Source organism: Balaenoptera acutorostrata, chromosome 6, assembly GCF_949987535.1.
Source record: "Balaenoptera acutorostrata chromosome 6, mBalAcu1.1, whole genome shotgun sequence".
Classification (NCBI taxonomy): domain Eukaryota; kingdom Metazoa; phylum Chordata; class Mammalia; order Artiodactyla; family Balaenopteridae; genus Balaenoptera; species Balaenoptera acutorostrata.
This window is the reverse complement of record NC_080069.1, coordinates 82276724-82292091: the sequence shown is the minus strand read 5'-3', so window position 1 is coordinate 82292091 and position 15368 is coordinate 82276724. Positions and strand designations below refer to the sequence as shown.

Here is a 15368-nt window from a genome sequence, read left to right as displayed (position 1 = left end):
CTAGTGGAATTTGTTCCAAGGATGTTGCAGTTCAACATCCACAAATCAATCAACATGATACACCACGTTAACAAAATGAAGGATAAAAATCATATGATCATCTCAATAGATGCAGAAAAAACATCTGACAAAATTCAACATCCATTTAATATAAAAGCTTTCTACAAAGTGGGAACAGAGGGACTGTATCTCAACATAATAAAGGCCATCTGTGACAAGCCCACAGCTAATATACTACTCAACAGTGAAAAGCTGAAAGCTTTTCCTCTAAGATCGGAAGAAGAGAAGGATGCTGACTTTGCCACTTTTATTCAACATAGTATTCGAAGTCCTAGCCAAAGCAATTAGGTAAGAAAAAGAAATAAAAAGCATCCCAATTGGAAGTGAACAGTTTTTCTTAATATTCTGATGGAATTGATGAACCATTCAGAATTATGTTTCAAGGAAAAACCTCAAAATGTAAAGGAGGGGGGGGAAAAAACTCTTCTAAAAGCCTGCCAAAGCAAACAGAAGTATTTTCTAAGATATCATATAATTTAAATGTTAGAATTTGGGATATAAATTGTTTGTGGTAGGCAGAATATTTACACACCCCTCCCACAAGGATGTCCATGCTCTAATCCCCCTAAACCTGAGAATATGTTATTTCATATGGTAAATGTAACATTACAGAGGTGATTAAGGTTAAGATTAAGAGGAAATTATCCTCAATTGTCCAGATGCACCAAATCTAATTACCTTAGTTTTTTAGAGTGGATGAAAAAGGTAGAAGAAAAGGTTAGAGAGATTACAGCATGAGAAGGATCTAACACCCCATAATGGTTCTAGGATATAAAAAAAAATTTGTGCAAGGACCTAGAGAGGCCTGTAGGAGCTAAGGCCAATCCTCACCTTATAGGCAGCAAGAAAACAGACTTAAACCATATAAAACTAAATTCTGCCAACACCTGAGTGAGCAAGAAAACAGATATTCCCCTACAGCCTCCAAAAAAGAAGTCCTGTTGACAGCTTGATTTTTTCACCTTGAGACTTGTGTCAGACATCTGATCTACAGAACTTTAATAATTTATGGTAAATTGTTACACTATCAATAGGAAACTTATTCAGTATTTTAGTATTCAGTTAAGTAGACTTAAAATTAAACCATTTCCCTTAATGAGAAAAATTATCTTCATTTTCTCTCTAGTCTACACCTTAGATTCCAAAGTATAATATGAAAGTTGAAGACTAACACATTTCTTTGATAATATTTTACCAAATGTACTGACTAAACACCTAGAGAATTTATCTCTAGAAGGTAATCAAACAGTAAAATTAATTAATTTAGTTTTTGAAAACAGAAATTCTTACCAAAATATTCTGGGCATTTTAAGCAGACCTCTTTCAAAAAGGCATTTGCTTTCAAATCAAATGTTCTAAGCTCAATGTCTGTGCCCAATCCCAAGACATTAATTTCTACCACAGGTAGTTCACAATCTCCAACAAGGTGACAGAATTGAATCAAAACCTGGAAAAGAAAGAAAAAAGAAACTACGACTACCTAAAACAAAAAAAATGTTTATGTGGATGGTGGCTATATATAGATATGTGAGGTATACATATGGTATAAATGATACATATTTAAATTTAGGAGAGATTTTATACACACACATATACAAAACACACATTGTGCAAATTATTTTCAATAAATATATACTGAATAACAACAGTACATCTAAACTCTTAATTCTTCTTTTGTAAGTGAAAGCGGATTTATTTAGAGAGATACACATTCCACAGGCAGAATGTGGCCCCTCTCAAAAGGTGAGGGCGGCCAAACCTTTAATTATTGATTAAGGAAATTAATCTTCAAAGAAAGGGGAGGGAGAACCACAAAGTAACATCTGGATTGAACTTAAATAGGATGAAAACAACACTGTCTATTAGTAATGAGACTATATAAATGAGCTGTGAATAGTAGAAATGACTGACAATTTAAATAAGCCATATTAATTTTACCATAGTACATACAATGCATACCTCTGGCACTTCAAATCTTATTTTATACTCAGTCATATTTTTTGAACAATCTGGCTTTTGAAGCTTTTTTTGTTGAGGACTTTTAACTCTAGATGGAGGTTGAAGAGGCTCTTCCAAGGGACTAGATGGGGCATCAAAAAACTCCTCATCTGAATCTAAATACCATAGAATATTTAAGTCAATAATCAAAATGACTGATTTAATAATAACATTCTAATAATTTTTCTGAAATAAATATGAACACTAAAACACTATTTCAAAAAATTGAATGTAAGGTTGAAAATAAATAGAAAAGAATATAGAGATTACATGTGAAAAAATAACATTCTTAACGACAAAATGTATGGAAAATTACAAAATACAATCTTTAGCTTAATGAACATCATCTTTAAAATCACAATACTAAAAACTGCTAAAGAAAATTTCATACCAAATGCCAATGCCAATTATTACATACTTGATGAATACTCAAAGGAACACACTAATATGCTCACTCTACCTGGACAGCAAAACAGGACTTAGTTACAAACTCTACAATATTAAAAGCAGAAGGCAGGTCCTAAAGTTTGAATGGAGAAACTAAGATCAAGCAGTACTTCACATATGTATGACTATATAGGAATATATATATGATAGTAAATTTTTACAACATGCTATTTAAAAGGACCCAAAATCTAGTAAAACCATTAAAAGAAGGTTTAAAGGAAACTAAAACCATCTAAGTATATCCCTAAGAACATAAAATTGAATTTTAGGGTAGATGATCTCACAAACAACATTTCCTCCCCCTCCCCACCCACCCTGGTCACTACACAGAAAGGAAAACATTCTCTAGAAAACTAAGGATCAACATGGCAATTTCTGTTATTTAACATTTACAATTTTTAAAGTCTTAAAAATAGAAAAATACATTTATTTTTCTTTCTAATGTGGCCAAAAAAGCATATATTTCACAACAAAGTATTTACCAGTTTTCCTACGTTAATGTAGGTATTAAGGCTTGATTTTTTTTCCCTTTAATAACAAAAAAGGAAATGTAAAAAGTAAAAAAAAAAAAATTACTATAATGAAGATCTCCAAAAGCTAAGTAACACATTATAAATTAGACACAAAGTTTCATGCGGTCTCTTAGATCTCTTAGATCTCTTAGATCACAACAGGATAAAGATGATTAACTTGTGATTATGGGGTTCAACTTTTATATACCAAAAAAATCCCACTGCAAAAGCAACTTTAAGGAACATCCAAATTATACTGTTTTAAAGGAATTTTAGTGAAATTTTCTGGATAATATGCAAATATCTGCTATTGCCTGAAATTTTTTATGTGGTCTCAAAATGAATTTTTTTCATAATATATTTATAACAAGGAAAATTTCCTAAAGTAGTTTCATTTTACCATCTTCAACACATGGAATTTCCAAAAGAGGAAACTTTTTCTGTGAAATCTGTGATGTTCCCAAAGAAGTGGATCTTTGAATCTGGAAGAAAAGTTAATTCACTGTCAGTTAGCACACAGACTTTTATTATAAGTTCTAAGACAATTCTGACAACACACACACACACACACACACACACACACACACACACACACACACACACACACACACCTCAATCTGAATTAACTGGAAAAGAATCCAGCCTGAATTAGAAAGTTAATCTGTAAAATGTAGATTTAAAGAAGTGCTTTTACAATTTCAAGGCTACATATAAATTGCAGAACTGTTATAATCATTTCCTTGTTGACAGACTTTGCATAAGAAGAGATCTTAGATGTATCTTAACATCTTACTAAATAAGGGAAGCCACCTCTAGGGCATCTATGAGAAACAACCAAAAGTCTCAAAATTTAAAGCCTCTGTAGTTGGGGAGCTTGCAGTTTCATTTTTAACTTTTTAAAGATATTTTAGTAAATTTACTTTTTACTGTTCTGCAAAATACAGCATACGAAACACATATAATGCAATTGAAAATGATAATAATAAAAGACACCCCTAATCTTCCATCCAGGCCAAAAAACAAAATAGTACTATACCCTTACCTAGAAGCATCTTATGTGCTCCTTTCTTGATCATATTCCCTAAAATTGATTTACTTTCATTTATTTACTTGTTTTTAACCTCCTATGACTGATTCTCTAAGTAATACATTGTTTAACCTGTTCCTTTCTAAACTTAGAAAAAACCAGTAACACTGCATACATTTTCCTGTGATGTTCTTCTTCAACAAAATATTCTTTAAATTTTATCCATATTGATAGTTTACCCATCCTCACTGCTATACATTGATGAATAAACCACTACTTATTTGTCCATTACACTGTTGCTAAATATTTGTGTTGTTTACAGATTTTTGCTTTTATTCACTTTGCCACTATAGGAATCCTTGAACATAGGTGCTCAAATGCAAGATTTTCTATGGTGTATATATCAAAGAGTGGAATTTCATATGTTCACCTTAGTAAGTACTACAAACATGTTTTCACAAGTGTTTACAAGGCATTACATGATATCAGCAGTAGATCAGAGTTTGTATGGCTCCATTTCCTCATTAATACTTAGTGCTTTCAGACGTTTTAAATGTTGCCAATCTCACTGGCATTTTCACCCTAGTTTTAATTAGAATTTCACAAACATAATAGTTACACATCATGTCATAGGTTCATAGGTTGTCTTTGTCCTTCTCTGAATCCTATTCATTTGGGAGAAACATTATTACTGAAATACAACCTACTACATCTGAGTACAGAACTGTAAGTATAAATAAAACTAAATTTCAAAAAGAAAACACACCCATGTACCCAAAATCCAGATCCAGGAACAGAACATTACCAGCAACTCAGAAACCTCCCTCATGCTCCTCAATCACCAGGCATACCTCCAAAAAGTAACAACTATAATGCCCCAATTTCAATTTTTAATGTTCTGAAAGTTTTTACAATGACATTCATTAAAAAATTGATTTTGGGGCTTCCCTGGTGGCGCAGTGGTTGAGAGTCTGCCTGCCAGTGCAGGGGACACGGGTTCGAGCCCTGGTCCAGGAGGATCCCACATGCCGCGGAGCAGCTGGGCCCGTGAGCCACAACTACTGAGCCTGTGCGTCTGGAGCCTGTGCTGCGCAACAAGAGAGGCCGCGACAGTGAGAGGCCTGCGCACCGCGATGAAGAGTGGCCCCCACTTGCCGCAACTAGAGAAAGCCCTCGCACAGAAACAAAGACCCAACACAGCAAAAATAAATAAATAAACAAACAAACAAACAAACCCAAAGTTTAAAAAATCTTGGAAGGAAAAAAAAAAGATTTTGTTTTGTATCTTCCTGATGAGTAACAAAATTGAACACCTTTTCATATGTCTGTTTGCCCATTTCTTATTGGATACTTGGTCTCCTTTTATATTTTGGATAAAGTCTTCTGTAAATTGTATGTGTTCCAAGTATTTTTCCCAGTTGGATGGTGAACCTTTTTCATTATTAACAATGTCTTCCAAAGGCAGAAATTTTTAATTTCTGTGAAGTGTAATTTATTTTTTTCTTCTGTGTTTGTGCTTTTTTATCCCAAGATATCTTTACCCACCACAAGAGTTCAAAGATTTTCTCCTATGTTTTTTGTTAAAGAAACTTTACACCTTTGGGCATTTACATTTAAGTCTATGTTCCATTTTAAGTTAAATTCCATGTATGGTATATGGTACAGATTGATGTTCACTTTTTTCCCCACATGGAAATCTAATTATTTTAGAACCATTGTTGAAAAGACTATCCTACCCTCACTTAGTTGCACTGGTACCTTTGTAAGAAATAAAATACATATTAACCATATATTATATTGTGAATTTATTTCTGGATTCTGTTCTACTTCAGTTATCTTTATGTCTATTCTTATGCCAATACAACACTTTCTTGAATAAAGTAGCTATAAAATAAGCCTTGAAATCAAGAATTAGAAACCCTCCAATGTTATTCTTATCCAAATTTTTTTGGGCTAATATATGTCCTTTGCATTTCCATATATACATTACAATAAGCTTGTTAACTTCCAGAAGAAAAATTTGGTATTTTGATTGGGGTTGTGAGAAATCTATACAGTTTTGAGAGAACTGTCATTTTAATACCGTCAGTCCTCCAATCCTTAACTATGTATATCACTCCACTTACTTAGGTCATGATCAATTATTTTCAGAAATGTTCTGTAGTTTTAGATATAAATGACCTGTATTTCTTTTGCTAAATTTTTCCTATTTAACTCTTTTTAATGCTATTATGAATGGAACATTTTTCTTAATTTCATTTTTAGAAACAGCTTATTATTTACATTGATGATATAACCTGCAATCTTGACAAATTCACTATTACTAGTGGTATTTTTCTACATTCCTTAGGACTTCCTGAATAAATGATCATGTCACCTGTAAATAAAGATAGTTTTACTTTTTCATTTCCATCCTGTCTTTATTTTTCTTGAGTTACTGCAGAAGCTAGAACCTTCAGTATGAATTTGAATAGAAGTAGTAAAAAAAAAAAAAAAAAAGGAAAGGCCATCTTGCACTGTTATTTGATATTACAGGGAAAGCATTCAGTCTTTTTCAAATTAAACATGATATTAGCTATAGGTTTTTCCTAGACTGATGGGGCTTCCTTATATTCCCAGTTTGTTAGGAGTTTTATCATGAAAGGTTGTTGGATTTTGTCAATGTTTTTTCCTTTTCTATTGAGATAATCACACATTTGTTATCCTTTATTCAATGAAATGTGCTTAATAACATTGATTGGTGAACCATTTTTGCTGCCCTGGGATAAATGCATTTGGTATTTTAGTGTATTATGTTTTAAAAATATCACACTATTTGATTATAATATTTGCTAAGTATTTTAGAATCTACGTTAATGAATATATAGGTCTGTATTTTCTCATAATTTCTCTATCTGGTTAAAACAGCAGAATAACACATGCAAAGAAATGAAGTGTGGCCCATGCACACAGTAAATTAGCAGAAATAGTTCAGGAATGAGCACAGGCATTAGACTTACTGAAAAAAAAAAAATCCAGAAACTTTAAATTAACTGTCTTAAATGTGCTCAGAGAGCTAAAAAGGACCACTGAGAAAGAGCTAAAGGAAACCAGGCAAATAACATCACAACAAATGGAAAATATCAATAAAGAGGTAGAAATTATAAAAAGAAATCAAACAAAATCTAGACCTGAAAAGTAAAATAACTGAAAGAAAAATTCATTAGAGAATTTCAATAGCAGAGTTGAGCTAGCAGAACAATCAGTGAACATGAAGACAGATCAGTCAAAATTATTAAAAAAAAGATAAAGAAAAGTGAACACAACCTAAGGGACCTGTGGGACACCACAAAGTGAGTCAATATATGCATTATGTGAATCCCAGCAGAAGACAAGAAAGAGAAAGGGCTAGAAAGACTATTTGAAAAAAACAGCCAAAAATGTCCCCAAATTTGATGAAAGACATGAATCTAAAAAATCCAAATTCAATGACCTCAAAGTAACATACACTCAAAGAGATCAACACCAAAACATATTATAATCAAACAGCTGAAAGACAGAGTAAGAAAAATGAAAGCAAGAGAAGCAAGTTGCCACATATTAGGACTCATCAATTAATTAACAGCTAACTGCTCAGCAGAAACCATGAAGGTCAAAAGGTAATGGAAAGTCATATTTAACATGCTGAAAGGAAAGTCAGCCAAGATTTGTATGTCTGGCAAAACTGTCCTTCATAATGAAAGAAAAATTAAGATATTTCCAGACAAACAACAGCAGAAGGAGTGTGTCACCACTATACTTGCCCAACAAGAAATGCCCAAGTCCTTTTAGGTTGAAGGAAAAGAATACTAGATAGTGACTCAAAGCTATATAAAGGAAAAGAAATCTTCAGTAAAGATAAATACATGGGTAAATAAATGAGGTATTGTATTTTTAGTTCAAAACCACTCTTTTTATTTCCTGTACACTTTAAAGAAAAACATATAAAAATAAACATAATGGCATTACTGAGCACACAATGTACAAGATGCAACTTGTGACAACACCACCTTAATGGGGGGAGTACAGAGCTGTACTAGAAAAGTTTTTTTTTTAAATTTTTGTTTGTTTTCTGTTTTGTTTTTTTTTTTGATGTGGACCATGTTTTTAGTCTTTACTGAATTTGTTACAATATTGCTTCTGTTTTATGTTTTGGTTTTCTGGCCACAAGGCATGTGAGAGCTCCCCAACCAGGGATCAAACCTGCACCCCTTGCATTGGAAGGTGAAGTCTTAACCACTGGACTGCCAGGAAAGTCCCAGAAAATAGTTTTTGGGTGCTACTGAGGTTCAGTTGGTATCAATCCAAAACACAATTTTATAAATCTAGAATGTTAAATGTAATTGACATAGTAACTATAAAAAATATATATCTAAAAGCATATACTGGGATTTCCCTGGTTGTCCAGTGGTTAAGACTTTGCCTTCCAAATGCAGGGGGTGTGGGTTCGATCCCTGGTCAGGGAGCTAAGATCCCACATGCCTCGTGGCCAAAAAACCAAAACATAAAACAGAAGCAATACTGTAATAAGTTCAATAAAGACTTTAAAAAATGGTCCACATCAAAAAATAAAATCTTAAAAAAATAAAGAGAAATAAAAGTATATACAGAGAAATTAGAATGGATTCAAAATGATTCACTCCAAAAAAAATCAATTAAGCAATAAGAAAGGTATTAATAGAGAAAATGTAACACAAAAAGTATAAGATACACAGAAAACAAATAGAAAAATGGCAGAAGTACGTCTTTCATAATCAGTAATTACTTTAAATGTCAATGGACTGAACCATGCAATCAAAAGGCAAAATGAATAAGAGAAAATATGACCCAACTATACGCTGTCTACAAGAGACTCCCTTTAGATCCAAATACAGTGAAAGGATGGAAAAGGATATTCTATGAAAACAGTAATCACAACAGAGGTGGTTATACTAATTTCTACCAAAGACGTTAAAAAAAAAATTGTAACAAAAGACAAAAAGGTCATCATATAAACAAAAGGGATAGTTCATTAGGAAGATAGAACAATTATAAACATATATACACCAAAAAATAGAGTCCCAAAATATGTTAACAAAACAATGACAAAATAGGAGAAACAGAAAGTTCCACAATAATAGCTGGAAACTTCAATTATGCCCACTTTCAATAAAGAATAGAATATCTAGTCAGAGGATCAATCAATAAATATAGAACTTGAACACCATACACCAACTAGACATAACAGACATACACAGAACAATCCAGCCAACAACAGCAGAATATACATTCTTCCTAAGTACATGTAGAACACTTTCCAGGGTTGACCATGTGGCAGGCCACAAAACAAGTGTCAAAATTTTTTTAAAGAGTGAAATCATATGAAGTGTCTTCTCCAACCACAATCCAAGCTAGAAATCAACAACAGAAGGGAAAGTGGAAAATTCACAAATATACAGAAATTAAAGAAAACTTTCAAAAAATCAATGGATCAAAGAAGAAATACGAAGAAAATATACAAATACTTTGAGATAAAGGAAAATGAAATGACACCATATGAAAAAATATGAGATACTTTGAAATCAGTGCTCAGAGGGAAATTTACTGCTATAAAAGCATATATTAAAACAGAAGACAGATTTTTAAATCAATAACTTCACTTTATACTTCAAGGAGCTAGAAAATGATTGACCTAAACACAAAGCTAGCAAAGGTAAAGAAATATAAAGATTAGAGCAGGGGGCTTCCCTGGTGGCGCAGTGGTTGAGAATCTGCCTGCTAATACAGGGGACACGGGTTCGAGCCCTGGTCTGGGAAGATCCCACATGCCGCGGAGCAGCTGGGCCCGTGAGCCACGATTGCTGAGCCTGTGCGTCTGGAGCCTGTGCCCCGCGATGGGAGGGGCCGCGATAGAGAAAGGCCCGCGCACCGCGATGAAGAGCGGTCCCCGCACCGCGATGAAGAGTGGCCCCCGCTTGCCGCAACTGGAGAAAGCCCTCGCACGAACCGAAGACCCAACACAGCCAAAAATAAATAAATAAATAAATAAATAAATAAGAAAATCCTTTAAAAAAAAAAAAAAAAAAAAAGATTAGAGCAGATAAATGAAATAGTGAAGAGAAAAACAACAGAATTAACAAAATCAAAACTTGACAATTGACAAAATCAACAAAACTGACAAACCTTCAGCTAGACTGAGACTAAAAGAAAAGACATAACTAACTAAAATCAGAAATCAAATTGAAGTCACTGCAGCCAAATTTATAGAAATAAAAAGGACTGTAAAGAATACTATGAAAAATCGTAGGCCCACAAATTGGATAACCTAGATGAAATAGACAAATTCCTAGAAAGACACGAATTACCTAAACTGACTCAAAAACAAACACTGAACAGACTTATAACAAGAGACTGAATCAGTAACCAAAACTCTACCAAGAAAGGTCATAAGGCTTCAGTGTCAAAGTTTACCACCATTTAATGAAGAATTAAAACCTTCCTTTTCAAATAAATGGAAGAGAACATTCCTAACCCAGTCTCTCAGGCCTGATAACAAAGCCAAGCAAATACAGCACACAAAAAAGTTATAGACTAATATAACTTATGAATATAGATGCAAAAATCCTTAACAAAATACTAGTAACCAAATCCAAAAGACTGTTAAAAGGGTTATTATATCATAACCAAATAGAATCTATTCTAGGAAACCAAAGGTATCTCAACATAAAAAAATAATTAGTATAAAACACCACATTAATAGAGTAAAAGATGAAAGCCCGGATGATATCCCAACTGAGGCAGAAAAAACATTTGACAAAATTCACCACCATTTCATGATAAAAACACAGAAAAATATACATGTAGAGGAGAACTTCCTCAACATGGTAATGAGCATTTATGAATACCTCCAAGCTAAATATCATACTCAGTGGTGAAAAACTGAAAGCTTTCCCACTAAGATCAGGAAAAAAGGCAAGGACGATCTCTTTTATTAATGCTATCCCGTATTTACTGAAGTTCTAGCCAGAGCAATTACTTAAGGAAAAGTAATAAAGGTTTCCAAATTGAAAAGAAATTAAACTATATCTATTCTCAGATGACATGATACTAAATAGAGAAAATCCCAGAGAATCCACAAAAACTGCTAATGCTAAAAAATTAATTCAGCAAAGTTGCAGGGTACCAGATTAACATAAAAATCTGTTGTTTTGATGTACCAGCAATGAACGAAAATGGAAATTTAGGAAATAATTCCATTTATAACAGCATCAAAAAGAATAAATTATCTAGGAAAAATATACAGCAAGGAACTGAAAAACTTGTACACTGAAAATTACAACAAATTTCTAAAAATATCAAAGATGTGAGTGAATGGAAAGACATCCTGTGTTAATGGACTTGGAGACTTAATATTTTTAACATGGAAACACTAACCAAAGTGATCTACAAATTCAGTGTGATCTCAAACAAAATGCCAATTGCATTTTTTTTTGCAGAAATGGAAAAGTCAATCCACAAATTCATATGAAATTGCAGGTGCCTGAATAACTACAGCAATCATGATATAGGACAAAATCAGAGGATTCACATCTACCAATATCAAAACTTAGTACAAAGCTGCAGTAACTGAAACACGGTGGTACTGGCATATTGACATGTTGACATATTCACTGACCAATGGAATAGAACCGAGAGTACAGATATAAATCTATACAACTAAGACCAAATGATTTTTGATAATGGTGCCAAGTCCACTCAATGAAGAAAGAAGAGTCTCTTTAACAAATGACACAGAGACATTTGTTATAACATAGTTGATATTTCAACGTGAAAAGAATGTTTGGTACTGTACCTCACACTGTATACAATAATTAACTCAAAATGGATCAACAACTTAAATATAAGAGCTAAAAGCATGAAATTATAGAAGAAAAGGAGGAGAAAACTATATGATCTTGAATTTGGAAATAGATTCTTAAATATGACACCAAGCAACAAAAGAAAAAAATAAATTGACTTCAAAATTTAAAACTTTTACACATCAAAGGATATTATCAAGAAAGGGAAATGGCAGGGACTTTCCTGGTGGTCCAGTGGGTAAGACTCCACACTGCCAGTGCAGGGGGCCCGGGTTTGATCCCTGGTTGGGGAACTAGATCCCACATGTATGTCGCAACTAAGAGCCCGTGTGCTGCAACGAAGATCCCGCGTGCCGCAACAAAGACCCAGAGTAGCCAAAATAAAAATAAATAAATAAATAAATATTTTTTTAAAAAAGGGAAATGGCAACCCACAGAATGAAAGAAAATGTTGGCAAATCATATATCTCATAACAGTGATTATCCAGAGTAAAAAACTTATAACTCAACAACAAAAGGAAAACAATCCAACTGAAATATGGACAAAGGACAGGAAAAAACATTTCACCAAGGAAGATTTTTAAAAAGTGGTCAGCAAGCATTTGAAAAGATGCTCAACATTATCAGTTGTTAGTGAACTGCAAATCAGAACCACAATTCAATATCCCTTTACACCCACTAGGATGGCTATAATCAAAAAAGGGAAAATAACAACTGCAGGTGAGGATGTTGATAAACTGGAACACTCATACATTGCTAGTGGGAATGTAAAATTATACAGCTGCTGTGGAGAACAATTTAGTGGTTCCTCCAGTCTGGTAGCTTTACATTAAACATAGAATTATCACATGACCCTGCAATTACACTCTTACATATATACATCCAAAAGAGCATAAAACAAGGATGCAAACAAATACGCACAAATGTCCATAGCAATACTACTCGTTATAGGTAAAAGGTGAAAAAAATCCAAATGTCCATCAATGCATGAATGTATAAATAAAAGGTGGCATTTATGCCACATATATGCCACATTTTACATGTGTATATTCCATTTTATATATTTATATCCATATAAAATATTCCATTTTATATATTTATATGTGTGTGTGTATATACATATACAGGAATGAAACACTGACACATGCTACAAGACAGATGAACCTCAAAAAGATCATGCTAAGTGAAAGAAGACACAAAAATTTACATATTTTATAAATCTACTGATATGAAATATCCAGAATATGTAAATACACAGAAAAAAATAAAGCAGACTGGTGGATGCTAGGGGCTTGTGGAGTGGAGGGTGAATAGAGAATAATTACTTAACAGATGCAAGGTTTTCTTTAGGATGATGGAAATGTTTTAGTATTAGGTCACACATCATTGTGAATAAAACAAAATTCGATTGAATTGCACACTTTGTTAAAGTTATGTGAATTTTACCTCAATTTAAAATTTTAAACAATTAGAAAATAGAATTCTACAGAAAGAAAAAAGAAAGTCAGAGTGACCATATTAATATCAGATACAATAGACTTCAGAAAAAGGAATATCACTAAGAATAGTAAGAGATATTACAAAGTAAAAAAGGATTAGCAAGGCAAAGTAACAATCCTAAACACATACATACTCAACAAAAAAAGCTTTAAAATACATAAAGTAAAAACTGGCAAAAATGAAAGGCAAGTGGAAAAATCCACAACTATAATTGGAGACATCAATATTCCTCTCTCATTAACTGACAAACAGTAAGTCAATAAGATACAGAAGACCGAAACAACACTACCAATCTAATTATACTAAGTGACATTTATAGAACACTTAACCCAGCAACAACAACAAAATACATTCTTTTCAAATGCACGTGGAATATTCACCAAGACAGACCATTTTATGGTGCAAAGGTCAGGTTTTTCCATTTTTAAATTTATATTTTAGTTTTATATTTTTTAATGTAAAAGATCAGAAATCCCATCTCTATTCCTGGCTTCTGCTGAGATGATGGATTGAATCTATGAGTCAAAACCCTAGTCTTTTTATCAAATGCTTGTGCAGTAACACCCTGCTGTTCTCTCCATTAACACACTTTCTCATTTTTTGCAATATGGATAGGCTGAGCATTTTCCAAATCTGTAAGTTCTGGTTCCTTTTTGCTTAACAATTTCTTCTTCAAAATGTATCCCTCCTTCCCCATTTTACTATTAGCAATTAGAAAAAACAAGACCGTGTCTTCAACATTCTGTTTAGAAACCTCCTCAATTAAATATCCATGTTCATCACTTATAAGACCTACTTGCCACAAAATATTAGAAAGCATTTCAGTCAAATTCTTTGCTACTTTATAGCAAGGATCACCTTGCCTCAAAACTCTTCCAGCCTCTACCCATTATCCAATTCTAAAGCCACTACCCCATATTTAAATATGTTACAGGAATTCCTCACTTTCTGGTACCAAAATCTGTATTGGTTTGCTAGGGCTGCCATAACAAAAGGCCACAGACTGGGAGGCTTAAACAACAGAAATTTATTTTCTCACAGTTCTAGAGGCTAAAAAGTCCAAAATAAAAGGTGCTGACATGACTGGTTTAACCTGAGGCTCTCACATAGGCTTGCAGATATCCACCTTTTTGCTCTGCCCTCACATGGTCTTTCCTTTGTGCATGTGCATTCCTCCTGTCTTTTTCTGTGTCCAAATTTCCTATTTATAAAGATGCCAGTCAGACTGGATAAGGGCCTATTCTAACGGCCTCATATTAAGTTAATCACCTCTTCAAAGGCCCCATCTCCAAATACAGTCATTAAGCTTTCAACATATGGACTTTGGGAGGACACAAGTCAGTCCATAACAATAGCAGAATATGTGTAGCAAAAGTATGCTTAAACTATAAAACAAAGATAAAAAACTTTAAAAGACCTAAATAAATGAAGAGATACATCATATTAGTGAACTGAAAAATTCAATACAGTTAAAATGTCAATTCTCCCCAAACTGATAATATAATCCCAATCAAAATCCAAGCAGAATTTTCTTATAAAAATTGAAGAGGTGATTCATAAAGTTACAGAGAACGCAAAAAATTAGTCAAAACCATTTTAGAAAAGCAAACAAGTTGGAGGTCACGTCCTACCTGGTTACAAAAGACTTACCATTTACAATTGTATCAAAAAGAATAAAATACCTAGAAATAAACTTAACCAAGGAGGTGAACGACCTGTACACTGAAAACTATAAGACACTAATGAAAGAAACTGAAGAGGACACAAATACACGGAAAGATAGTCAGTGCTCATGGATTGGAATAATTAATACTATGAAAATGCCCATACTACCCAAAGCAACATGCAGATTCAATGCAATTCCCACCAATATTCCAATGACATTTTTCACAGAAATAGAAAAAACAATCCTAAAGTTTGTATGGAACCACAAGAGACCCCAAACAGCCAAAGCAATCTTGGGAAAGA

The 15368-nt window shown here is 33.2% G+C and overlaps 1 protein-coding gene across 4 annotated transcripts in view; it reads right to left on the bottom strand.

The window, feature by feature from the left end:
- Positions 1 to 15368, bottom strand: part of VPS13A (vacuolar protein sorting 13 homolog A) — a 273046-nt gene that overhangs the window by 158203 nt on the left and 99475 nt on the right. For all 4 annotated transcript variants that reach the window (XR_009008570.1, XM_007182294.2, XM_007182295.3 and 1 more), the window contains exons 24-26: positions 3418 to 3499; positions 2020 to 2174; positions 1351 to 1507 (exon numbers count right to left, since the gene is read on the bottom strand). Coding sequence is in view for 3 of the 4 variants with exons in the window: in XM_007182294.2 (XP_007182356.2) it covers positions 1351 to 1507; positions 2020 to 2174; positions 3418 to 3499 (394 nt within the window). In the remaining variant the exon portion in view is untranslated. The remainder of the gene's footprint in view (positions 1 to 1350; positions 1508 to 2019; positions 2175 to 3417; positions 3500 to 15368) is intronic.